Raw genomic sequence first — 25,238 nt, forward strand, 5'->3', positions numbered from 1 at the left:
CAAGTTGGGTTACACCGAAGCCAAACTTAAGGACCTGTTCAACAAATGCCTTAAAGATCCTCTTGGTGAATGGGAGATGGAAGGGCTAAGGATCCTCTCCTTCTGGGAATTTGTGGGATACATCCATCATCGGAAGGAGTGGATAACACCTCAATAAAGGCAACTCTCCTACAATGGTTATCCCACCGTCCCATCCTTAGACTGCCAAGTCCCCAGCCGTCCCCTGTCCTGTATGCAGAGGAGGAGGAGGAAGAAGAACGGCTCTGCCTCTGTCTGCCCAGCAGCTCTCCAGTTGACATCCGGTTGGTAGAGCCCGCAGCTGACCGCCAGGAGGCGGCGGCCATTCCCGCAGCAGTGCTTCTGACTGTCCGGAAGAGGAGGAGAAGGGCCTCTGCTCCCCAGTCTCTGTCAGGATTCTGCCATCTTTGGATCTGGTTTGTTGTAGTTTTTGGCAGGATTCTGACAGTCTCCTTTTGTTTATTGTTTTGTTTTGTTTTGTTTCTATACTTTGTGTGTTAGTTCATGGCCATGTGCATTGTCATGTTATGTCTTGTTATTGTTTTGTCTTTTACATTTTCTGCACATGGCCTTGTGTGCATTATCCATGTGTGTTCTTTCTCTGCCTCCTTGTTCCCTCACCACACCTCCTTTTTTTAGTCCTCGTTAGGCTTATTAGTCTCATCTGTTCCTCATGTGGTTGTTCCCTTTATATTGTGCTTCCTTCCCTCATGTGGTTGTCAGTTCATCATTGTTCATGGTTCTAGAAGTTGGTTTATTCTAGTCTGTTACCCTGTTTAGTAAAGTCTGTTAATTTATTTATTTTGTTTTGTCAGTTATCTCCCCCGTGAGAGTGTTTTGTTTCAGTTCTCATTCAAAGTTGGTCATGCTCTTGTATATCTGTTTTTCTGCCTTGTGAGAGTTTTCTGTTTGCATTTTTGGTTATTTTCCTTAAAGCTCATTCAATTGCCTTCCTGCGTCTGGGTCCTCCTACAAACTCCTGACAACCTTCACAAAAGCTCTAGATTTTAAAGCTCCCAGAACGGACTGTGGACTATCCAGCCCATTGAACATGCAGTCATATGATTAAGAAAACACTTGATTAAGATTTCTGTTATCAGTTATTATTACATGGCTCTCTGGAATTCTTGATTCTAATTGGTTTATCGCTGCATTCTTTGATCAAATATTGTAGTGTAATTGTTGCATAGCTGAACAACTGACTATTGTCTCATGTCTTGTATCACTCTGTGGTCTCTTTCTTCTCAAAATAAAATTATTTTAACTCAAAATAATATTTCATGTCCATTTATTTATTTTTTGCTAAGCAGCTATATAAAAAGCATCCCTGCTGAGAAAAAAATAAAATAAACAAACTTAAACCAGCCTTTGGTTAGCTGGTCTAGCAGGTCTCCCTGCCAAGCCAAGCTGCTCTTCAACTGGTCTCCCAGCCTGGCCAAGCTGGTCTTCAGCTGGTATAAGCTGGTTTCCCAGCCTGGCAGAACTGGTATAAGCTGGTCTAGCAAGTCTCAGAGCCTAGCCAAGCTGGTCTTCACCTGGTCCCCCTTCCTAGCTGAGCTGGTTTAAGCTGGTCTAGCTGGTCTCCCAGCCCAGCCAAGCTGGTTTCAGCTGGTCAACCAGCCTGGCCAAGCTGGTCTACTAGCCTGGACAAGCTGGTTTTTAGCTGGTCTAACTGGTCTCCCAGACTGGCTGAGCTGGTTTAAGCTGGTCTAGCAGGTCTCTCAGTCTGCCCAAGCTGGTTTAAGCTAGTCTATCTGGTCTCCCAGCCTGGCCAAGCTGGTCTTTAGCTTGTCTCCCTGCCTGGCAAAGCTGGTTTGATGCTGGTCTAGCTGGTTTCCCAACCTGGCTGAACTAGCGTTCCACTGGTTTAGCTGTTTGGTCACCTGGTCTTCCAGCCTGACCAGCTGGCTAGTGCCCAAAAACCCTCTTAAACCAGCAAACAGACCAGCCTGGGAGACCAGGTAAGAACAGCAAACCATCTTCGGCTGGTTTGTTATCTGTACAAAGTAAACCTGTACATTTTCCTCTAATATTTAGGCAGTATGCAGTGTCCGACTCCTAGCTATGTTCCTAATTGAAGTACCCATTGAGATTGTTACTGTAAGTGGTTTTGTTGAAAGAGGTGAAGGCAGACATGCTCTTCATGGTCTGGTCTGCCATATGATCCATCATGCTTTCTGGAGCTCCAGTAGATCTGTGGGTCATTAACATTCCTCTACTATCACATCGCACCCTCACATCTCAGATTCGTGGAAGTCAGATTGTGACGTTTAAACTCTCTTCACCCCTACTCCAGATGCACGGTACTCCTTCCCCCTTCCTGACCTCAACAGTACCAGTGAGGGAACACAGCGGAAGTAGAATCGTGTGTGTATGTGACTGGCTGTCTGTCTCTCTGATTAAAGAGCCACTCCCAGAGTGTCTTTCAGATTGTTCTGTGTTCTCTTGTACATTCCTCTGACCTCCATGAAGAAGAACTGCATTTTGTCAGAGGCACTACTTGCACATCAAAGATCACCTGCTTTGCACACACTCTCTCGCTTCACCTTTCTCTCTCTTACAATGGCTCTTTTCCTCTCTCTCTTTGTCTGACAAATGATGAGCTTTAGGATGATCAAAACCATTATCTTTTGACACTGGGTTTGAGAGAGGGTTGTTTGCTCTTTGGAGCTGTATGTTGATTAGATTTGTAGATTTATTAGTGGTGTTTGATTAGGCAAGCATTTCTGTCACAATTGCTCATTCTTAGGGCAAGAACAAACACCTTGCCAGGCCAAACTGGTTTAAGCTGGTCTGGCTGGACTCTCAGCCTGGGCAGGCTGGTTTAAGCAGGTCTAGGTGGTCTCCCAACCTGGCTAATCTGGTTTAAGCTGGTCTGACTGATCTCCCAGCCTGACCAAGCTGGTTTAAGCTGGTCGAGCTGGTCTCCCAACCTGGCCAATCTGGTTTAAGATGGTCTAACTGGTCTCCCAGCCTGGCCAAGCTGGTTTAAGCTGGTCTGACTGGTCTCCCAGCCTGACCAAGCTGGTTTAAGCTGGTCTGACTGGTCTCCCAGCCTGGCCAAGCTGGTTTAAGATGGTCTGGCTAGTCTCCCAGCCTGGCCAAAATAGTGTTCAGCTGGCTTAGCTGGTTGGCTAGCTGGTCTCCCAGCCTGACGAACTTACAAGTTCCCACAACACCTCTAAGAAAACAGACCAGTCTGACTATGCTAGGATACCAAATAAAACCAGCAAATCAGTTCAGGCTGGTTTAGGGTGTTTTTCTTATCTTATGAATTTAACTTAGGAAAAAAGAATTCCATCGATTGTGATATGGACATGAGTGATACCTCATATCATGCGACTTGTTGAGTCGAGGTGTGCTATGGGCGAAAAAAATACTTTGCCATATGTTGAAAGAGGGATCCAAGCCATAACTAGGGACGACAATATCATGGGCTTTTTGGCCCAGTAAGAAACCACTTAGCAACTATACAAAACAACCTAGCATGCCCTAGCAACCATCTAGATCACTCCAGCATCTGCACAGCAACACATTATAGGCCAAAGTATACTTAGTTGTTTTCTGCATGCCAGTGCATGACGCAAATTTTATCATCAGCCTGTACACATCATCTGCGCATGCTCCTGCCATTGATTGTTCCAAAGAGTATCACAAAGTAGTCGTAGTGACTTTAAAAGCACTCGACCGTGACTGAAATGTACAGGCTAAACTAAGTATACCCAAGTCTGAACAGCCAGAACACCCAAACAGGAAATATAAAAATGTGGTTTATAGTTGTATAGTTTTGTATAGATTTTTTTACACACTTTATTATAATGTGATCTCCATTTTGAAAAAGCTTCTATTTTATTGTTATGACAGAGGGATTGTGATTTTTGGATTGCTCATCCATATGGATTTTCATATCTTTTCCACTGACAGCAATAGTTTTTTTTTTTTTTTTTTTAGTTCCTCTAGGCTTGTTTAGATGATAAATTCAGCGGCAGCAGAGCTTTGCCTGTTCGCCTGTTGCCTGGGCGTGATGAAACCAGTACTCTTTCAGGATTGCAGCACTCGCCGAGTTTGAAGTTTAGTGGGTTGAAACTGAATAGATTACATTTGGCACTGCAGACTAAGAATTGTGCTGGCTATCACATATTTTACACAAGAGAATTGAAGATATTGCACTGTTTAGTTTCATTGAAAAATACTTGGCTGGAACTGCAAAGGATCATGGAGACAAATGAAGCACATCCACTCCGTCTTACTCACTGAATGAGTCAAGCTGCCTTCTTCTCATTGGCCAAACAGAGGCAGGTGTTTCCTGTTTCTCTCTCTCTCTCTCTTCTCACCGTTACTCCTTCCCTTGTCTCTCCTATCGATTTCATAACATAGAGACCACAGACATGTCATTTTTCATAGGTTGATAACTGGTAAGTGTTGAAATTAAGATATGTCATTTTTATTGGTTAGAAGCACTCTCAATGCATCATAAATATTGTGCATTGCTTTCTAGTATTTTATTCTGCTGTTCTTGTTTTTATTTTCTGTGTAAGTGTTATTAAATGTAAATGGATCTGGAAAAAAAGCACATGGTCAACAGTATGGTTAACACCTCAAACAACCGTCTGACCAATATCCATCACTGCTTGTCATCCTTAGGTTGTGAAGGCTGTGATGCTCTTCCCCACGATTGAGCGCATGGCCTGTAGCCCTCAAGGCAAGGTCATGACCCCTGTGCTCTGTCGTTTGCGGTACGCCATCTATTTGCCCATTTTCCTGCTCTCCCTCCTCCCCGAGAAACTGAAAACCAGCATGGTGCATCTGGCTCTGAGGAATTTATATGTACTGGACAACTCCATCATCCCTGCCACAGTCAGCCTGATCAATGTAGACTGTGCTGGTGAGTTTTCTTGTGTTCTCACAACATTGAAGCTTATTGACTATTAGAATAGTAGCTCAAACTACAGAAAGCTATTTATAGTTTTTTTAGGTGGTGTGGTCCAGTGGTTAAAGAATTTGCTGTGGTATCTGGATGGTTGTAGGTTAAACGTTATTGTTACTACTATTTAGGCTACTATTACTATTATTAGGTCTGAATGGAATCAGTACCTGCAAAAACTACCATTCCAAAAAGAGGTCGACCAATAGTGGATTTTTTCGATATCTGTAACTGAGGAGGAAAAAGCTAATAACCAATTAATTAGCTGATAGTTTTAAAAATCTATTTATTTATTGTTACAAAATTTTCTTAGTCTTTCTTTAAAGATCCCATGTTATGCTCATTTACAGGTTCATAGTTTTATTTTGGGGGTCCACTAGAATAGGTGTACATGCTTTAATGTTCAAAAAACACAAAATTTTTCTCATACTGTACATTTCTTTTCCCCTCTCTTCATCTTCTGGCTCAAACACTCTGATTTAACTCCTGTCTCTTTAAAGCCCACTTTCCGAAAAGCCCAGTCTGCTCTGATTGGTCAGCTGGCCTAGTCTGTTGTGATTGGTCAACCGCGTAGAGCGTGTGTCGGAAATGTAACGCCCCTTACCGTAACCAAGTTTCAGCTCCTGAGTCTTCCTGGGCAGCTCTGTAAACACTAATGTAACTACGGTAACAGTGGCGTCAGTTTTTGCCTTACCAGCTCTAGCCCGAGTCCGATAATGAAAGCTCGGAAGAACAAGCTGATCGACCCGAGCCACCTTCGCAAGCACGACTTGAGCAGGACGTTTCACAGTGGTAAGTTTTCATTTTGTAACTTTCTTACAAGTACACTGTTGATTATTGTGAACCTAACAAAGCTTCAAGTAAAAGACACGTAGTGCATCTAAGTTAGTCATCTTTTGCTGGAATGGGTGTAGCCCAACTTTTTTCACCCGAGAACAGAGGCTTGTACCATTACAAGGTGTATTAGAGAGTTAGTGAGCAAGATAGCCGTGGACCAATAGCGGCCATAACATTACAGCTTGTAATTATATAAATATATAAGGCTCTTGAGATCGACCATTTTTTATACAGTTTTAGGTAAATGCCAGCCCACAGCTGAATAGTAAACCCTTACCAAAACAATAACATTACATAGCAAGTTAGCCGAGCACTACCGTGGATTGCAGACGTAAAATTACCGTTTGTAAAAATAAATCCATCTCCACACTTGATCAATATTCATGATAGTAAGAACGACAAACAATCTGCATAATTCTACACAATTGTAGGTAAAAGTGGGCCCGCAGCTGATTAGCAAAACTATTTCAACACAATAACATTAGCTAGCAGGTTAGCAGAGGCTTACAGCTGTGCACTGGGTGTACACCGTAGCTACAACATAAAACTCCGCTTATCTCGGTAGCAGATAAATCCACAAATAATCAAGCATACTTACAGGTTGTGATCCTGAAGCGCCAGATTGTTCCAACAAACTGGGAACTGCATCATCTTTCAGGAGTAACCATCTTGAAAATCCGGCATTGGTTGTGGTTGTACTGCTGAGGAATATTGGTAAAAATACATTTTAACCACTGATACTTCAATTCGTCTGCCTTTGGAAGTCCAAACAAAGAGGTTTTGCTTTCACAGTGAAGAAAACAGTGTCTTCTCAACATGGTGACAACACTAACCCAACTCATCCTGGCTTCGACTTAACTACGTTTGTTTGAGGGCGGGCCAAAGTAGCCTGTTGGCAGGCATTATGCAAATGTGTTACATAGTGACATAGATACTTTAAGGAAGAAATGGCTGGACTACAATCCAGCTGTTTCTTGTAGTTTTTGAGCAGTGTTGTCTGTGGGAGAGAATAACTCCCTTTTGCGTGGACTTTGTGCTTTGTAGCTTTGCAGAAACTTTACATGCACAAAGATCTACGTACGTTATACACTAAAGAAAAGGTAAAATCCCAAAAAGCATAATAGGGCCTCTTTAAGGCCCCTGCATACTTCATACGGAATTGAAGAACAGATGGGTGTGACGACACTTAGAACAAAATTTGGCCAAAAAGGTGTTTTTGAGTTCGTTTCGGTGGTTCGTAACAGCTCGCCATGGCGAACTTTCAGGAAAGCTTCATACTGGCTGCTAAATGCCTTCTTACTGCTATTGGTCCACGTCATTGGTAGGTGTGACCTGGAGTTCCACCTACTTTGAGGCAGACAGCTAATTCCCATTCAGTCATTTAAGATTTAAAACATGAACACACAGTCAACATGAACACACCGGAGAACACAGTTATTAGGGAGCTGGTGTAAACTCCTACATCTGTATGATCGTTATGATCAGTTTCATCAAAAATTACTATAACTAAGTTACACAGTGCATATTATGGCCATGTGTAGCATGTTAGCCCATTAGTGCCATGAATGCACAATGTTTACATTACAAATTATACATTATCTACTGCATATACATTACTTTAAATCATCATTGAGTAGTTAAAACAGATTCTTTTACTGTTTTATTTTTATTTTTATTTTTTTCTCACAAGATATGAAGTTGGTGACACAATGTATGTGATGACAGGGCACGTTTCCATATAGTCGATGTTTTTTTTTTGTTTTGTTGCATGCCCTCATTTCAATTAAGAACACTTGATTATCTGATCAAAATAAAATTTGCAATGAAGTGAGGATAAAAATATGGATGAATATTGTCAATGATGACAGCCTATTTATAAGATTTACACCTTTCAAATTCATAACAAAATTAAATAATATTAAAAACAAATTAAATGAATAAAACTTAAAATATTTAGTTTTTGTACTTTGTTAAAGATTACTTAATGCAATTTGATAAAATTTTGTTATGAAATTGAAATATGTAAATCTTAAAATAATTGTTTGAGTGTAGATCCCCATAAGGTGTCAGTGATTCAGAGCTTTTATACTGTAAAGCAAAGCCATTCTTACTGTAGAATCCTCCAGCGCCAGCCACAGAGGGAAAAAAATAAAAATATCAGCATAGATTTTTGCAGATATCCGATAGTTCCAAAAAACCCAAATAATTTGTAAAACCGAGTTATCAGTTGACCTCTAATTCCTAACAGCCTTCATTTATATTTATATGCACCAATACAACAATACTAAGTAAACATTTGTGGTAACATTTTTGAGTGATGACAAACAAATCCTTGAATCAAAGTTTTAAATCAATTCATTGAAATTGACAGTTTGAATTAAATCATAGACATGTACTAAACTTACCAACTTTGTCATTTTGCTGCTGCAGTTTAAATCAGAGACACCATTAATACATCTCTGTCTTAGTCCTCATAATATCATAGTCAAGAGACAAGAAAGATTGTGAAACATGGCCTTGTTTTATGACATGGCCTTTAGGAAATTTAATGTACAAATATAAAGTGTATTAAATTCATTTCAATATTAATGATGTTGCTTAATTGCAACATTATCACAAATATATAGTGAATATTCAATATATCACCCAGCCCTATACTCTCAGGTCAGTTTATTTTTTGTTTTACTATATTTAAATTACCATAATCTTCTGATTTCATCTTGGCCTATATCACCATTATAAAACGTAATCTCCGTTTGCCCCACGGGGACTCTCCTTGCTTTAGATAAAAGGGTGTCAGCAAAATTACTAATTAGTAATGTATAAACAGTAGCCCAAGAATTTTTCCCTTACTGTAATTATCCACTGGCTGTGGTCATCTTTTCTTATTATATATGAGGTGCATCCCAGTTTGTGGTACTCTAATGCCTCAAGATGCCAAGTATGTCACACACTAAAATACTCTGCTAAAGTGTAACACAAATGCACCCACCTTAAACCTCTCTTTTACCCTCAGTGATGTCCCCTTACTTCTCCATTTTTCTCTGTTTGGAGTCTGTTCCAAAGATCTAATCCTCTTTTCAGTGAGGTGCTGAAACCTTTCAAAGGTTCACTTGCTGGCATCCCACCAAACCTTGACTTTTTAGATGCGTTTTTCTCTCTTTTTATCATACGATAAGTGTATCACCACTTCAAAGATGAGTCAAGTGATGTAGTTAAGATAAAAAAAAGTCGAGACCCAAGAAGAAAAAAGCAAATAATATTTGAGTGGCAGCCAAGAGAGCAGTGTCTCCCAGTGTTTTGAATAGTTTTATTTATCATAACTCCTATTTAATCTCCAGGGCTTTCAGTACACAGACTAATGGCGCAGATGAAGTGTTGTGAGTAGGAGTAATTAAGAGGCCTCTCTAGCGGGCGAGCGGACCGGTAACACTGAGTCTCTCTCTAGGTGAAAGGCTGAGTGTTTTCCCTGTCTGTCCTGGGAGGAGAATGATGGATGTTGTGATGGCCGGAGAGTCTCTGCCAAAGAGGCCTCAGTGGAGCCCAGAGGCATTAGTGTGAGCTGCACTCTACAGTCGCTCAGCGAAGAACCAGTTCTCTTGCTTGCCCTTCCTTTCTCCTTTTGTCTTTTGTTTTTATGCTGTCAGTTCTAACTTAATTGATTTTTTTCCTATATCTTATCTCTCTCCTCCCTTTTACTCTCACTATTTTTTTTCTGTTATCCCATTCTACACTGCAAATATATAATATCCTTATATCCTTAAAAATATGCTGTATAAACAGCCTTAAAAAAAGACATATTTACTTAAGAAACAAATTTTGTAAGGTATAACAAGAAAAAAGCAACTTGCTAATGGGGTAAGAAACAAACTTAATTTAATATGAATTTTAATATTTAATATTTTCTTAAAGACAATTCTTAATGTTGTGTGTTATTTTTCCAGTGTCTCGTATACCAGCTTAATATGGAGAGTCAACAATAAGTAAACCATTTGTAAATTGATTTCACCAAAAAGTAATACTGTGGCTCTGTGGCGTTATCAAAACATCCCGCAGTTTGTTTGAGCGGCTCATCCAGCCCAGCACAGCAACATTGACTCGGTCAATTGTGTGAGTTTGAGTAGTGGCACAGAAATTACACATTTCGGCTTTAACATATTATGCAGTTTTTCTCTCAAGAACATTTATTTTGAAATTTTTTACTAGAAAACAAGATGAAACTGATGTTCAGTCTGGACAACGTTCGTGAACATGATTTTAATCATTAGCACTTATCATCTGTTGTCAATTGAAATGGATTTTCTTTCAATTAATTTTTTGCATCTTTTTCTCTTTACTGTTCTTTCTTTCTGTGCTAATTTTCTCTAATACAGTCATGTTAAATACCAACAAATGTTGGAAGACTTTGTTATGAGGAAGTTTTAATACAAAATCTCTTGTTATCCCTCAAAAAGGCCAGGTGGTCCCGTATGTATGCGTGCACGTGTGTGCATGCATTTTGTACCACTGAGTGCTGGCCCGTGACTGCAAACGAAAAGCTGCGCTCACTCTCTGTCTTGTATTACATACATAATTAATGGCGAGTTGACAGACTTAATTAAGAAAGCATGTTGCTATTAGCTGGAACTTCCTGGGCACATTTAAGGATTTATTTTCTCAGAAATCCCTTTCCTTGAAACTGAGAATGTTGATATTTTGATGTTAACTGTATGTGGATCATGCACACAATGTCTGTCGTGCAAAGATCAACGTTCAGCATCTACAAGCATAAACGTAAATGAGGCATGCCTGCTCGTAGATCCGATGGGAAAACAGCTATGTAACGGTCTCTAATGTGTTTTATCCTTTCAGTAGACTGCAACACTCCATTTCACACGGCTTCTGTTTTTACTAACTTCACCACTTATGCCAGTTCTCATGACAATTTTGTATGATTGAAGAAACTTTTGCACTCTTCTGTCAAGGCTTCTGTTTTGCTAATTTATGATATCCAGGAGAGTTGACCTCACCTTTTGAACTTCTCTGTCTTGAGTCCATATTGCTGTTCCAATCATAATTTGTCACCTATAAAAGTGCGAAACTACAGCATGGCTGCAAGTGGCTTCCTTTTCGTGTTGGAGAAGGAGCAAGGTTACAGGTATAGTCCAAAAAAGAAAATTCTTTCATAATTTACTCACCTTAATGTCATTACAAACATATATGACTTTCTTTCTTAGGCAGAACACAAAAGGAGATGTATTCATGAATAATCCGTCTGTCTTTTCAATACAATGGCAGTTGATTGCTGCTCACATTTAAGCTTAAAAAAGGACCAAAAAGTATCATGAAAGTAGTTCATTAGACTCATGTGTCATATTCCAAGTTTTCTGAAGGCATACAATAGATTATGGTGAGACCAACCCAAAATTTAAAGCTGCACTACACAACTTTTGGCAGTCTAGTGGCATCTGTGGTTGAAACCTAAACCTAAAATTGCAGAGGAACATTTTAAGTGAGTTGTGATTCGGCACTGCTCTTCTACGTGGATGAATCTCATGTTTTTTTGTTTTTGTTTTTTTTCTCCCCTTATCTCCCCAATTTGGAATGCCCAATTCCCAATGCACTCTAAGTCCTTGTGGTGGTGTAGTGACTCGCCTCAATCCGGGTGGCGGAGGACGAATCTCAGTTGCCTTCGCGTCTGAGACCGTCAATCCTTATAATGTGGCTTGTTGAGCGCGCTATTCTCTGCAGCATCCACGCACAACTCACCACGTGCCCCACAGAGAGTGAGAACAACACATTATAGCGACCACGAGGAGGTTACACCATGTGACTCTACCCTCCATAGCAACCGGGCCAATTTGGTTGCTTAGGAGACCTGGCTGGAGTCACTCAGCATGTCCTGGATTCGAACTCGCGACTCCAGGTGTGGTAGTTAGACCGCTGTTAATTCCCTTGGTAGCCAGAATGGTCTACACAGAAGCATGAGAAATTCCAGATCAGGAGAGCAGAAAGACTTAATAGAATGTACATTCCTCTGATCACACCAGGATTTGTTGATCATAAAACATACACCACCACCTCTGCTTTTACCTGAGAGGTCTTTCGCTCTGTCCGCTTGGTGCACGGAGAACCCCACGGGTTCGATGGCTGAGTCTGGAATCTCTGCAGACATTCAAGTTTCTGTTAGGCAGATAATGCAGCAGTCCCTTGTCTCTCGTTGGAAAGACATCCGTGCTCTCAGCTCGCAGAGCATTTGCAAGTAGAATACTGGGTAGTGGGGGTCGATTTGTGTGACATCTTAGTCTGATGAGAACGCAGGCTCTCCTTCCCCTTTTCCGGCTGCGTTTCCGCGGCTGGGCTGCCCTGCTCCACTGTCATGTTTGTAAACAGCAGGTTAGCATTGAAGTATTTAAAGGATGGTTTTCGGTGTGCTATTGCAGAACCAATGTCCAAAAGTGTTTGTCTATCGTAGACAATAAGGCAGACAACATCCAAGACAAAAAACATAAGAATTGTAGGCAAAACAAACAAAAAACTGCAACATTGGGTCAGAGCTCGGCGCCATCTTGAGCAATGGTGAACACTTTTACATTGGTGGACTTGTCACTGGACAAACCACACATCAGCCTTTCAGTATAACAAGTTTACTTGGCTGTCGATTAGTTGTTTGTTTTCCCGCAATTTCTCTTCATCATGCATGTTTAAAACACAATGGGAACATCTAATGGAATATATTTAAATGTGGCTTCCTTGTACTTTCCAGTGTAGAGACTTGTCAGTTTCAAAACTAAACATCAATTTAATGATCTTGGCATTGGCAAACTGATATTTATAAGATCTGGCATGATAGACTTAGTCTATTACCATGCAGATGTTCTTTTCTGTCAAGACCTCAAGAATCACATTACACAGTGTACTTTTGGAGGTATGTTTCCCAAAAAGACAAACAAAAGTAGTACAATCATCCATCAGCTTTGACACATTTTTACATGGCTGATGCACTCACACCAAGAGAAGAGGAAGAAGATCCCATCAGGAAGTCTTGCAACAATTTAGTCACCAATCACTAAAGAGGCTGTGTTAGTGTTTGCCTACACATCACCATTAGATGGAGCAGGACACTATGGAAAGATGCACTGCCCAATGGGGTCATCAGAATTGTATCTAAAGAGGGATGTCCAAGAGGTGTTGGAGATACTCACTGTTGCAGTAATGCAGTAGGAAACTGGAGCTGCTTTGAAAGCTTCAAATAAGACCTTTTGGAATTAATTCTGAACGAAATATCCAGAGGATGATGAGGGACTGCAAATTTTCTGGTCAGCTTTGAAGTTCCTACAAAGCTTGTAGATTCATAAATGCCTTAAAAGCATTTATAGTCTGATATGATCATAGACATAATAATAATGTGTTGTGTGTATGTGGTTTCCTTCACTCATTATCTCCTGTGTTTTGAAGAATGAGAATTTTCACAACCATAATTTACTTGAAATCCTTTAAAATACACTATATAATAAAAAGGACTAGGGACTAAAATAAAACAAAATTTTGAGGATATTCTTGATAATTTCAATGCAGACTACTCGGATTCCTGAATTTTTACACATTTCATAGAGAGGTTTGCTGCCTGATATTGAAGGTTTGTAATTTTATGGCATTGTAACCATGGGCAAGTATTTTATTTTATTATTACTATTATTTTATTTCAGATCCAAGAAACACAACTGTATGTGTTAGCCCAGGGTGTGGTAAAATTCCCTAAATAATTCATGTTTTTTTTATCCCTTATGAAAAAACAGATCTTTTCCTATTTTAAACCATTTTATAATAGTAGTTTGGCAGAAATGTAGATTTTTCCATATATTAAAGGCATGATGAGCCAGACTAATCACACTGTGATTTTAGCAACAGTTCAAAGTTTTGCTTCTGAAATCGGTCTGGTCTGTGCTGTGTTGAATGTATGGGCACATCTGTGCTCCAGTTTCCAAGTGAAATGTCCATAGAGTAATGCCAAAAGCGAGTTGTGTTTTTAGTTGTAAATTATGTAATATGGTCTGCAGCAGGGCTGAAATGATTAGTCGATGTTATTGACAACGTTGACAATAAAAAATTGTCAACAAAAATTTACGTATCATGATTAACATAACATGAGATCATATGAAACTCTAATGATGCCGCGAGAGCAGCACTTCAGCTCGCGCCTGACTGAGGAGAGGAAGAAAACACAGCTCACAGTCCATATGCACTCTAAACTTTCACAGCTTCAGGTGATGTAGATCGCAAAGTATGAGGGAATTATACAAAAATACAAAATAAGTAAATACAGAAGCACTCTCATTGTGGAATAAGCAGAGCCAGAGCTGCTGCTCCACTGAAGCAAAACTTGTATGTTGAGCATCTTTAAATGAAACACCCCGGTGTTGCATCCTAAATGCAGTTATATTTAATGCCTTATAGCTTTTTAAAAGTTCAAATAATAAGGAAGCAGGTCATGTAAATAACTACAAACTTCAAAACTGCCATTTCTTTGTGCAGTCAGCGCCTCTTCTATGGGTTGCGCGAAGTGTCCTGATCTAAGGGGGAGAGATTGAAACTACATCCAGCTGAGGCACACTGTCAAGGGTCCCTCATCCCTCGAGCAGGCACGCTTGCTGCAGCTAGATTATAATGTGATGGCTCATAAATTATTAAATCATAATATATGTGCCACTGTGCATTATTTGTCGTGAAGAAAATTGGCAATACTCAGCTTTATTAATAAGAGAGAGTTAGTTTTTTTGTGAGTTAAAGATGGATTGAAGTGAAAAAAAAGGTCTTCACCCCATTATACACTGCAACAAAATACATTTTTGATTTGTTTTGGTTTGTTTTCCAATATAATTATCTAAAACTCCTTTAAAACAACATACATTTACTTTAGCAGCTATACTGCAGAAGAAAAATTGTTATATGAGAATGTTGAATATAATATTAAAAATACCAGTATTTGAAAATATCTAAAAATCCTTTTAAAAAGATGAATTCACCTGAGAAGAAGCATATAAGATATTTAGACTTGCTTTTAGAGAACAGATCTTGAATATAAGTATATTTTGTCTTTACTGCAATCGCAGAAGTATAATCAAGTGAAAAAATATCCTGGGCGTGCTGAGTGACCAATTGGCCCGGTTGCTAGGGTGGGTAGAGTCACATGGGGTAACCTCCTCGTGGTCGCTATAATGAGGTTCTCGCTGTCGGTGGGGCACGTGGTGAGTTGTGCGTGGATACCGCAGAGAATAGCGTGAAGCCTCCACACGCACGCTGTCTCCGCGGCAACACGCTCAACAAGCCACGTGATAAGATGCGCGGATTGATGGTCTCAGATGCGGAGGTGACTGAGATTCGTCCTCCGCCACCCGGACTGAGGCGAGTCACTACGCGACCACGAGGACTTAGAGCGCATTGGGAATTGGGCATTCCAAATTGGGGAGAAAAAAAATAAGTGAAAAAATACACTTATATAAAAAAAATACATTTATATTTAAGATACATTCTCTTAAAGCAAGTTCTAAATATGTTGCTTCTCAAGTAAATGTATCTTGTTTTAAGGATTTTTAGACAATTTCAAATGGAAAACTACACAAAAACACTTGATAACAATAGGATTTTTTGCAGTGAATTTTTCCCTTTAATTCAGTGAATGTCATTTAGAGGTATTTTTAAAAGATGTTTTTATCCTCTTTATTGTTAGCAAGCATGTTTAATACAACCTTTTAAGTTGGATAATCGAATAATCGTCCTAATAATCGTTAGATTAGTCGATTATCAAAATAATCGTTAGTTGCAGCCCTAGTCTGCAGCAATGCATATTTTATTAACCATGCCCCCTAACCTCAAACTTAAACCTATCCATCAGTAAAGGAAAAATTTAATTTTAGATCAAAAATGCGAACGCCGAATCGCATTCACCATTATTTATGTTTCCCATGGACCAAAACCTGTATCTTGGAGGTTGCTTGAACAACACACTATCAGTAGCGCTAGAGGAAAATGTGTTCACGCTTGAATTGATGCGAAAATGTCTGATGGGGAATAGTGCTTGTCAGTAATTCATCTGAATGGGGTTGATTCAGAGTACATGAACTTTTGGAAGCAACATGTCGATTTCCTGTGTGATCTTGTTGGATAAAATGCTGCATGTGTAAAATTCTCATGCAATCACTTGACTTGATTAATCCATTAATTTTATAACCTGGGCATGGGGACGCAGGTGTCATGTGTCACGAAAAAAAAATCACTCGCCACACAAAAGGGTCAAATAGGAATATCCTGTTCATTTGGGGTATTTTTTCACATATGAAAACGTGATGACAGGTGTTAATGCAAGGTTTTTTTTTTTGTTGTAGCTCCCCAAAATTTCTGCTCTGCAAATTGGCAAGTGACTTTAAACAAGGTGCAACAGAACACGGCCACCCACCGTGTGCTCTATTTAACAGAATGAGATAGAAAAAAAACCTGTATTGTATTTCAGTTGATGTGGCTTACTATTACGACATGTGTTATTGAATTGGAAAAGGGAATATAACTGTCGCTTTCGTTTAGCTCTTTTTAAGGAAAATAGAATAAAGAGAAACACATTGAGACTCTGTGGTCCATAAAAACAGCAGAGAAACTGGATGATACGTTGTAATTTCTAAATCCATGGACTTCAGACAGTTGCCATCATGAACTTGAAGCTCTCCTGTTTGTGTTACTAATGCAAAGGGACTGGAGAGAAGAAGTAAATAGATTGTTTTCGGTCTGGTTTAGAACCAGTAGAGGAGCGTGTGATGGTATAATAAATTTCAACATGACAATTGGGCAAAAATTAAAAGCAAATGTGAAGTATAAAGAGGCAAATTAGGCACAGTGGAAGACATTAGAAAATGCTGTTTGTTCCCCATCTGCATCTTGAACTTAACAGGATGAAACATTTAAAAACTTTTGTTTGCGAGGGCTTCTTCTGCTTTTTAAATCACTACTGTCTTTTACAACAGGGCTCAACATTATGGATGGCCAGTGTGTGAGAGATTTTGAACCAGTTAAAGAAACTTTCACTTTCTCCATTGGGCAAGTGATGAGTTGTTACTACATCTTACATAAGTCGATCATATGCAGTGTTTTTTATGCCATGTAAACTTTAACATTTGGTTTTCTGTGATGTTTTGAGCATGGCTGTTTGTTTTGTTTTTTTCTGCTGTAAATATATCACCATGGTGGTAACATTATCTTTGCTGGCTGACACACATGAGGTTTTGTCGAAGTAGCAAGAATGACAAATTGCAATATTTTTGCAAGAATTGACTTGTGAAAACATCAGTTAGAATGGGTAAAAAAAATCATTAACAAATCACTGTTTGCCATCATTTTCAAGGATGTTGCTAGACGTGCAATGGATGGTTTTATTTATTTATTTATTTATTTATTTTGGTGAGACCAGTGAAACTTTTGCCAGTGCAAGTATGAAAAAATAAACTTTTACATTTATTAATTTAGCAGATGTTTTTGTCCAAAGTGACTTACAAATGAGGAAAATGAGAGAAGTGATTCATCCTAAAAAGGCAGTTATAAGATAAGTGCTGTAATACACAGTTGTAAAATGCTTAATGAATCACAAGTAGAGAGGAAGGCGAGAAAACGTGATAGAAAAATTAATTTTATTTTATTTTATTAAAAAGAAGAAAGAAGACAGTTATTGCATTATTAGGACTGAGTCAGGTGCTGGCGAAAGAAGAGATGTGTCTTCAAATGTTTCTTGAAGGTGGCAAGAGAATCAGCTGCTCGGGTGGGGTTTGGCAGGTTGTTCCACCAGCGAGGAACTGTTGAAGTGAAGGTCTGGGAAATTGATTTTGTGCCCCTGTGAGATGGCACTACGAGCAACAATGCATTGAACTTGATACGAGCAATCATTCACAACCTGTGTAGACTGATAAAGAGCGCGTGACATGCACTCTCTTTGGCTTGTTGAAGATCAATCGTGCCGCCACGTTCTGGATCAATTGCAGAGGTTTGACATGCAGGAAGTCCTGCCAGAAGAGCATTGCAGTAATCCAGACTAGGGTTGCAAAATTCCGGGAATTTTCAAAGTTGGAAACTTTCCATGGGAATTAATGGGAATATATGGGAATTAACGGGAATATATGGGAATTAACGGGAATTAATGGGAATAAACTGGAAATTAGCAAAATTGCAAGTTAGCCTATAACAGGGAACTTAAATGTAGTTGAAAAAAAAACAACTTGCAGCATAATCTTGGTTAAAACAACCAGATTTAATGCAAATTCAGTTGAATTTCTACTCTGCGCATTCCTCAATCACATACACACACCACACTACTTACTGCAGGCTACTTACTACAGCAGGACTATTGAAGCCACACTACTGCATTTGAGCCCAAGGACTACATCCAGTCAAGTAAGTTTTGATGATATTACTAGGGTAAATATATTTGATCTATGGTATCAAAGTTTAACTAGCAAATACTAAATCAAAATGTGTTTATACAGTAGCTAGCTAGCCAGTAAATCAGATATGCTAAATGTAAGCTAGATAACACCATTTCATTGACAATTTAAGAGGCTAGCTATCATGGTGCTAGCTAACTCAACTGTGATGCTGTTTCTTATGCTAGCCAGTTTTCTGTTATCGTACAAGAACGTAGGTTATAGTTTGATTTAGCTATTTGATTTGTAATATATTTTTACCATTTCAGAATATTCCAGTTGTTTAGCTAACTATTTATATATCTGTGCATGGCATCGCATTAGTGTTTTTTACAAGCTTTTTTCTAATCTTATTATACAGAACAATGCCACGTGCGCCATCTGATGTGTGGATACATTTCACCTCAGCCAATGTAGAAGGAAAGGCTGTGTACATTTGCAAATACTGTGCAAAGACCTATGATAAGAATGCTACAAAGATGCAGCAGCATATAGCAAGTGCCCAAAGTTTTTTCCAATATTTCCAAAATTCCCTAGTTTAACTTCCCATGGAAAGTTTCTGGAATGTTTCCGGAAATTTACCGGAAATTTTCCGCCCCTTTGCAACCCTACTCCAGACGTTCACTTGAGACATTGAAATATCGCCATGTGTTTATCTGTTTGCATCTGCGTCTGTACTTTTGCACATGGATCCCTCTTTTCTACCTCACCAGTCAGTTCTTAACTAGGGGCATGTGTGAGGATGTGTAAAATTGACTGGAATGTTGTGCCCTGCCAAACCCCTTAGCCCGACACCCCCTGGAGATAAGTGATATAGAACAAGGGATGTCTCGCAGATCGCTGCCCCAAGACTGGCACACCCGTATCCCTCTACAAAACCAGCTCTTCTCCCCTTCCTTCTTCTCACAGTGCTTTCCTCCTATCTTCTGGTACATACATCTGTCTGTTCTATGTGTCACCTGCAAGATTATAATTTGTGAATATATTTAGAATAAAATGTTTACAATATTGTAATTTGCATAATCAGTTCCCATTGCTATGCATTGGACAAATGCACAAACAGCACACAAATTTTCTTCTGGGAGACTATTTTTTTTCCTGTTCATTTACTTGCAGACAAAAAATACTTGTATATTTTTAGTCCTGCCCAAAACTGCGAGAAAGCCATTTGTTGGCTGATTTATCAGAAAAGTGTGAATACTGGCTCTGTGATGCTATCAGAACATTGCTCTGTTTGTTGGAGCATCCTGACCAGCCAGACACAGCAACATTGGCTCAACCATTGGTGTGAGTCTGTGGTGGGACTTTCTGTTTGTACAACCAATGGCAGATGGGGGAGTGTTTGAAAACCATCGTTTTTATTTTTATTTATTTTTTTAATTGACAGAAATGACGCGCTTCAGCTTTATGGGAAAATGGAAGTATTAAAGCTTGGCTCAGTGAAAATGAGAGTGACCCCATATTTAAATTTACACTTCTGATAAACCCTCTGGTTTTAATATCCTCTGATCCAGTTTAACTCAGTGGGTGGAGATTGTTTAGTGTAGTAAAATTAGATGCCTTAGTGAGTCTTCTATATATTCAGAGTATACTATGGTAAATATTTGTTTCCACCTGATCTCGTGACATATGCAACGGAAGAAGAATTTGCTTTTGCTCAAAGCATACATACAACTTTCCATTTATTTTTAGAAGCAAACAGCAGCCAACTTAAATACATTAACTTTTAAGCTCCTCTGATGTTTGGAATGAAGGGGACATTTTGTCACATCTTGCTTATTTCAAAACAGTTCTTTGAAATATGACATGCACACGTTCTTGTCCTTTTTTTATCATTTCAGCAGTGAATATTTGTAAAGGCTTGCATTTAAGTAAGAAAGAGATAATTATTTTTTCCATTTTCTAAATAAAATGTCATTGGTTCTTGCTTATTCAAACTTTGCCACCATAAAGGGTGTTGTTGTCAGGCAGTTGCTATACAAGTTACTGAATTTTTGAGTAGATTTTAGCATGTTGCTTTATGGTTGCTAGGATGTTCTGGGTGGTTACAGGTGGTTACTTGCTGGCCCAAGTCAAAAGAGCCCACCCCAATTTTCTATGATATCATGGTCCCTAGATGTGGCTCAGATCCCTTCTTCAATCTTAAGTCTATTGGATTTATTTCACTTGTTTTATATTTTGTCAGGTGACAATTGATGATGACTTTGAAAAATAATAGCACACCTCTTCTCAACAAGGTATTGTTCACATTGTAGCACAGTAGTGCTGGATGAGTTAAACACTGTAATGTTACAATTCGGGCTACAGGTTTGTTCTAATATCTTAGTATGAGAAATAGTAATAGTGATGCTTTGCGTCCCATAGAAAGCACCACAAATTAGAAGGAGAATCCCCTTAGTTTTTTGTATAGAAGGCTTGCAGTCAGTTTTCCTCCATTCCCAAAGTAATTTCCTCTGAGCTGTAAAATATAGCACTGAATTAAACTCTCCAGTGTAAGGGAACAAACTTTAAGGATGAACTTATTAATGAAACATGGCATAACTTTACTCACTTAACCTTAACTTTTTTCCATGCCTTTCTTCTTTAGGAAAAGGATGAAATAGATTACTTACCTTTTTTCCCTTTTTAGTTTCAGGCTCTCAGTCTTGTGAAATGTGTTAATAGTGCTGGGTGATATAGGAGGCAGAGCAAGATTAATATGATAGTGTTAGAGCTGTGCGGATGTGTGATCAGACCCTCACTTCCTCTTCACTCAGTGGAAGCAAGTCATTAGAGGAGTTTTCCCTAACCGACACATACTCACATGTGTGTACACAGACTCACACATGTAGGGGAGACCAGGGAGTGTTGTAACATGGAGTGAGCTGTAACACCATCAGTTTAACCAATTAGAAATTAGCCACAGGGGTGAAATCACTATTGTACATGAGCACCACCCACTTGCGATGATCAGTGTGTAGAAATATAAAGGATTTACAGGACAAAAACAATTTTGAGGTGAGTGTATAACTTTACGTCTGGTTTAGATTTGCGAGCATGTTAATGAATATTAAATGAGAGAACTGGCTTCTCTATATAATTTGATATGTAATATCCATAGGCTTTTCACTTAAGTGTTAAAGACCAAAATCTCCAAAGCGGTTGGTCAAGATTTCGAATAAAAACATATTTGAAGTCAGCAGTAAATCTGACAACTTTTCTTTAAAAAAAAGCAAAAATCTGGGTTACAGTGAGGCACTTACAATGAATGTGAATGGGGCCAATCCATAAATGTTACAAATAAAATACTGTTTCAAAAGTATAGCCACAAGACGGAAATGAAAGCCTTGTTAATATGATTTTATTGTGTTAATTACTAACCTTTCCTGTGTAAAGTTATATCTGTGTAATCAACATAATGCTACAAATGCTGTCGATTGAGCTTAACTTGAATTGAACCTGGAACATTTCTTGAACTGTAAATTTCATTCATAGAGATGCCATATTTAGCTATGCGATTTTTCCCATTCATAAGTATACCAGTGACCTGTCTCATTCCATAATGTCTCTGATTACAACACACCCCAGTAGTTAGGTACGTTATAACAACAGCACAGAATATGGATAAGTAGTAGATTTCTAAACTACTTTAAACTGCAGCCAATAAATATGGCTATATAATATCAATGTTTGAGACATTATATTGTGCAAAAGTGTCTACAGATGTTGAAACTAAATATTTATAAATGTTGAATCATTACTCTGTCTACCCTACAGACCTCCTCCATAGTTGATGGGTTAAAGACCCCATGAATATTATCTTTGAAGCTATTTATACTGTATACTAATGTACTTCTAAAAGTTTACAAAATTAAATTTTTGCGGATATACATTGCATGTTTAAAATTTGCGGTCTGGAACAGAAGTATTCATGAGTCATCTTGCACTACATAGATTTTGTCCAATCAAATATTCTCTAGTGTGAGAATGTCCCTCCCCTAATACCACCTGTAGCCAACTAGCAAGTAGGTATATAGCTGTAATGTTACTAAAGCCTATCGGCTATAAAACAAAATAAAACAAATCTTTTGATATGTTCTGCCAAAACTTCCCAGAAAATTAGGAAATATATCCTTTTGAAATTATACTGTAGTTTCAATAGGAAATACGTTAGCAGGTCAGAAATCTTGTCAAAAAAATCAAGAGTAGTGTGATTTCATGGGGGTTTTAATAATCATCTACACGAGCTGTAAGGAATGTCCAGATAAGAAAGGATATAACACATCTCTTGGCCAAATGTTTGGCCCGGGTGAGACAAGATCAGGATCAGTTCCTTTGAATAGTTTCCAAGGTCATGATGTCAAGTGGCTTGTATTAGCTCATGAATCTTGTGTGTGTGTGTGTGTGTGTGTGTGTGTGTGTGTGTGTGTGTGTGTGTGTGTGTGTGTGTGTGATGTTCAGACTGCTGAGATAAAAAGTTTAAAAAAAAGGACAAAATGGCAAATGAAAAAAAAAATCCCAAAGTGTTTTTTTAAACTAATGGTTTTCATAAAGCTTGCACATGCACATTCCCAACAAAGAAAAATTTAATGGAATGTAAGATCAAAAGGATCAAGTTTCTTTCTCCTGAAAGATTTTTCCTCTTTCCTGTCTATGTTTCCTTCCTTATATATATAGTGGCCCCTTAAAAGTATTTGGGCACTTTTGGACAGTTAAATGTATAGTTGAATATAGTCTCAGTCGCCATTCACTTTCATTGCATCTTTTTCCATACAATGAAAGTGAATAGTGACTGAGGCTGTAATTCTGTCTAACATCTCATTATGTGTTCCACTGAAAAACTTAGTGGAGCATGTCGATGACCAGTTGGTTGGAAAAAAAAAAAAAATGGCAAAATTGCAAAAATGACTAAGAAATGTGATGTTTGATATATTGTTAGCTAATGCAATGATATTAGTGTCCAAATACTTTTTGGGGCCACTGTATATTTGGTTTGGTATTTTTATAAACCTTCTGCTCTGCAAGACCTGCACTTAGAGAACCAGTGAGAGACCAAAATGAAATACTCACAAATGACACACCTGATTTCAATGCACAGAGTCTGAGCCTCAAAACAATGACATCACTGTGCATCATTAAACTGTTAGTCAGAGTCTAGATCCACAGTAAATGTGAACAGGAACAGATGTAATCCTCATGATCTGGTTGCTGTTTCAATGTTTGTAAGAGTGCTGGCCTTTGAGGTTGCGGCAGTATTTGGATGTGTATTTTATTTTGATACTTTCGTGTTTAGTCAACCCGCCATGGCTGCTGTGTTTAGTATGATATGTAAATGTTTATGAGTTCTCATTTATTGCAGTTTTGTAATGTACCACTCAATTTGTCTTGCTTTTTTCTCTCTTTTTCTGTCTCTGTCTCTACAGCAAATGGGATGTACATGGGGAGCCAAGAAATGCAACTGGTTGTAGAAAGAGACAACTTAACAATACGTCAACACCTCAGCAAGGTAATGATCACACCACCAAATCAGACATTAGTTTTTTTATCACTGCAAAGATTAACCACACTTTCAAAAGATACTCTTTTCCTTAATTTCAGTTCCTTTTTTTTTTTTTTTTTTTTTTTGGCAACACACATGTGGAACATTCCAGACATTAAACCACCAAAAAATAACCAAAACAAAATCACGTCTTCACATATTTTTGTGCAGTTTTTGCTGTTTTGTGCCTTGCCCTTGAATGGCTCATCATGAATATGATGATGTGAGTGACATAATGATCTACTGTATGCCGTTTGTCACAAATATGCAAGGAAAAACAGCTAAATAATCCCATGTCAATAGGCAAAAATATACTTTTAATGAAGAAGTATATTAATTTAAAAAGTTTTAAAATTGACCGAAACGTTATCTCATAAAGAGTACTTTTTCCATAATAAAAATAATACAAAATAGTTTTGTGGCTGAATATTTTAATTGCCGGTAAATTTTCGGAAATCAAATGCCATTAGCAGATGTGGTGAAAGGTGCATTTTGGACCCTGCCTGCAAATATAGTGGCAGCAGATAAAATCTACACTCATTTTCAATAATCAAATATACCTGGCTAGAAATCAGATCTTGTAGATCAAATCCTCCATAGATGCACTCCATATCACCCTGACTTTTTCTCAATGGAAGCTTGGGCGGAAGAACCCCGCCGAAGTGCATATACCTTTCAATGCCTTGGTTTGATGCAAACCAGAGACCACATACACATACAGAGAGGGTGGAGGACCAGGCTGCTGATGGCTGATGGACTATATCTGTCATCACTTAAAAAGGTGATGTCTTCACTTCTTTCACCCTGTTACTATTAAAAATCACACACTTAATACCTTTGTCTCAAATTACACCTAGCACCTCTGCACTCTACTCACTTAGACTACTGCTTGCAGAAGTCACGCAAATACCTTGTGAAAATCCCTCGAGCCTGGATCCCGATCAAATGTTTCCAGCAAGTTTGCGTGGTCTGATCTCTGCATCCCACCCAAATTCCATCGAGGAATTCAATCCATGTCTCTGACATTGTCTGTTTGTCTGCATGGGTGTCAGGGTATGTGCCGGTGTTTCGTATCGGCTTCACGGGAAATACAGGACGTATTGCTTGCCAATAGCGATGCTAGAATAATTTTCTTCCGAAAAAGCTGAAGGTGAAGACAGGAGGTCATATGTTTAAACCCCTCGCAGCCCTAAACCACATGCATCTGACTCTTCTATTAGATTTATGGGCTGTGGTGAAATCGATCAGTCCGACAGATGTAGAACCCATCATGATTAACTGGTACAGTCAGCAAAGGCCAAACAATATGCAGTTTGTCAGAGAAATCATGCAAAGCAGTTGACAAAGAGAATTTGATCTTTCTATTATGTACAGCTCTAGAGGTCTTACCAATAAATAGCCCTCAGAAATCTGTACGGGTGGTTTTTCCTTTCGCATTGATGTTATTGGCACCGTTCAGCAGAGGTTACGGCAGCCTAACTAAAGGAAAAACCCTTCAAGT

The 25,238-nt window shown here is 38.7% G+C and overlaps 1 protein-coding gene across 4 annotated transcripts in view; it reads left to right on the top strand.

Annotated features, from left to right (window-relative positions):
- LOC127411410 (lipid droplet-associated hydrolase-like) overlaps nt 1-25,238 on the top strand; it is a 71,146-nt gene that overhangs the window by 40,310 nt on the left and 5,598 nt on the right. For 2 of the 4 annotated variants that reach the window (XR_007892278.1, XR_007892277.1), the window contains exons 5-7: nt 4,663-4,903; nt 23,622-23,704; nt 24,376-24,518. Coding sequence is in view for 2 of the 4 variants with exons in the window: in XM_051646948.1 (XP_051502908.1) it covers nt 4,663-4,903; nt 23,622-23,704 (324 nt within the window). In the remaining 2 variants the exon portion in view is untranslated. The remainder of the gene's footprint in view (nt 1-4,662; nt 4,904-23,621; nt 23,705-24,375; nt 24,519-25,238) is intronic. The other 2 variants (XM_051646948.1, XM_051646947.1) reach the window with 1 other exon arrangement.

This window comes from Myxocyprinus asiaticus, chromosome 20 (assembly GCF_019703515.2).
Source record: "Myxocyprinus asiaticus isolate MX2 ecotype Aquarium Trade chromosome 20, UBuf_Myxa_2, whole genome shotgun sequence".
Classification (NCBI taxonomy): Eukaryota; Metazoa; Chordata; class Actinopteri; order Cypriniformes; family Catostomidae; genus Myxocyprinus; species Myxocyprinus asiaticus.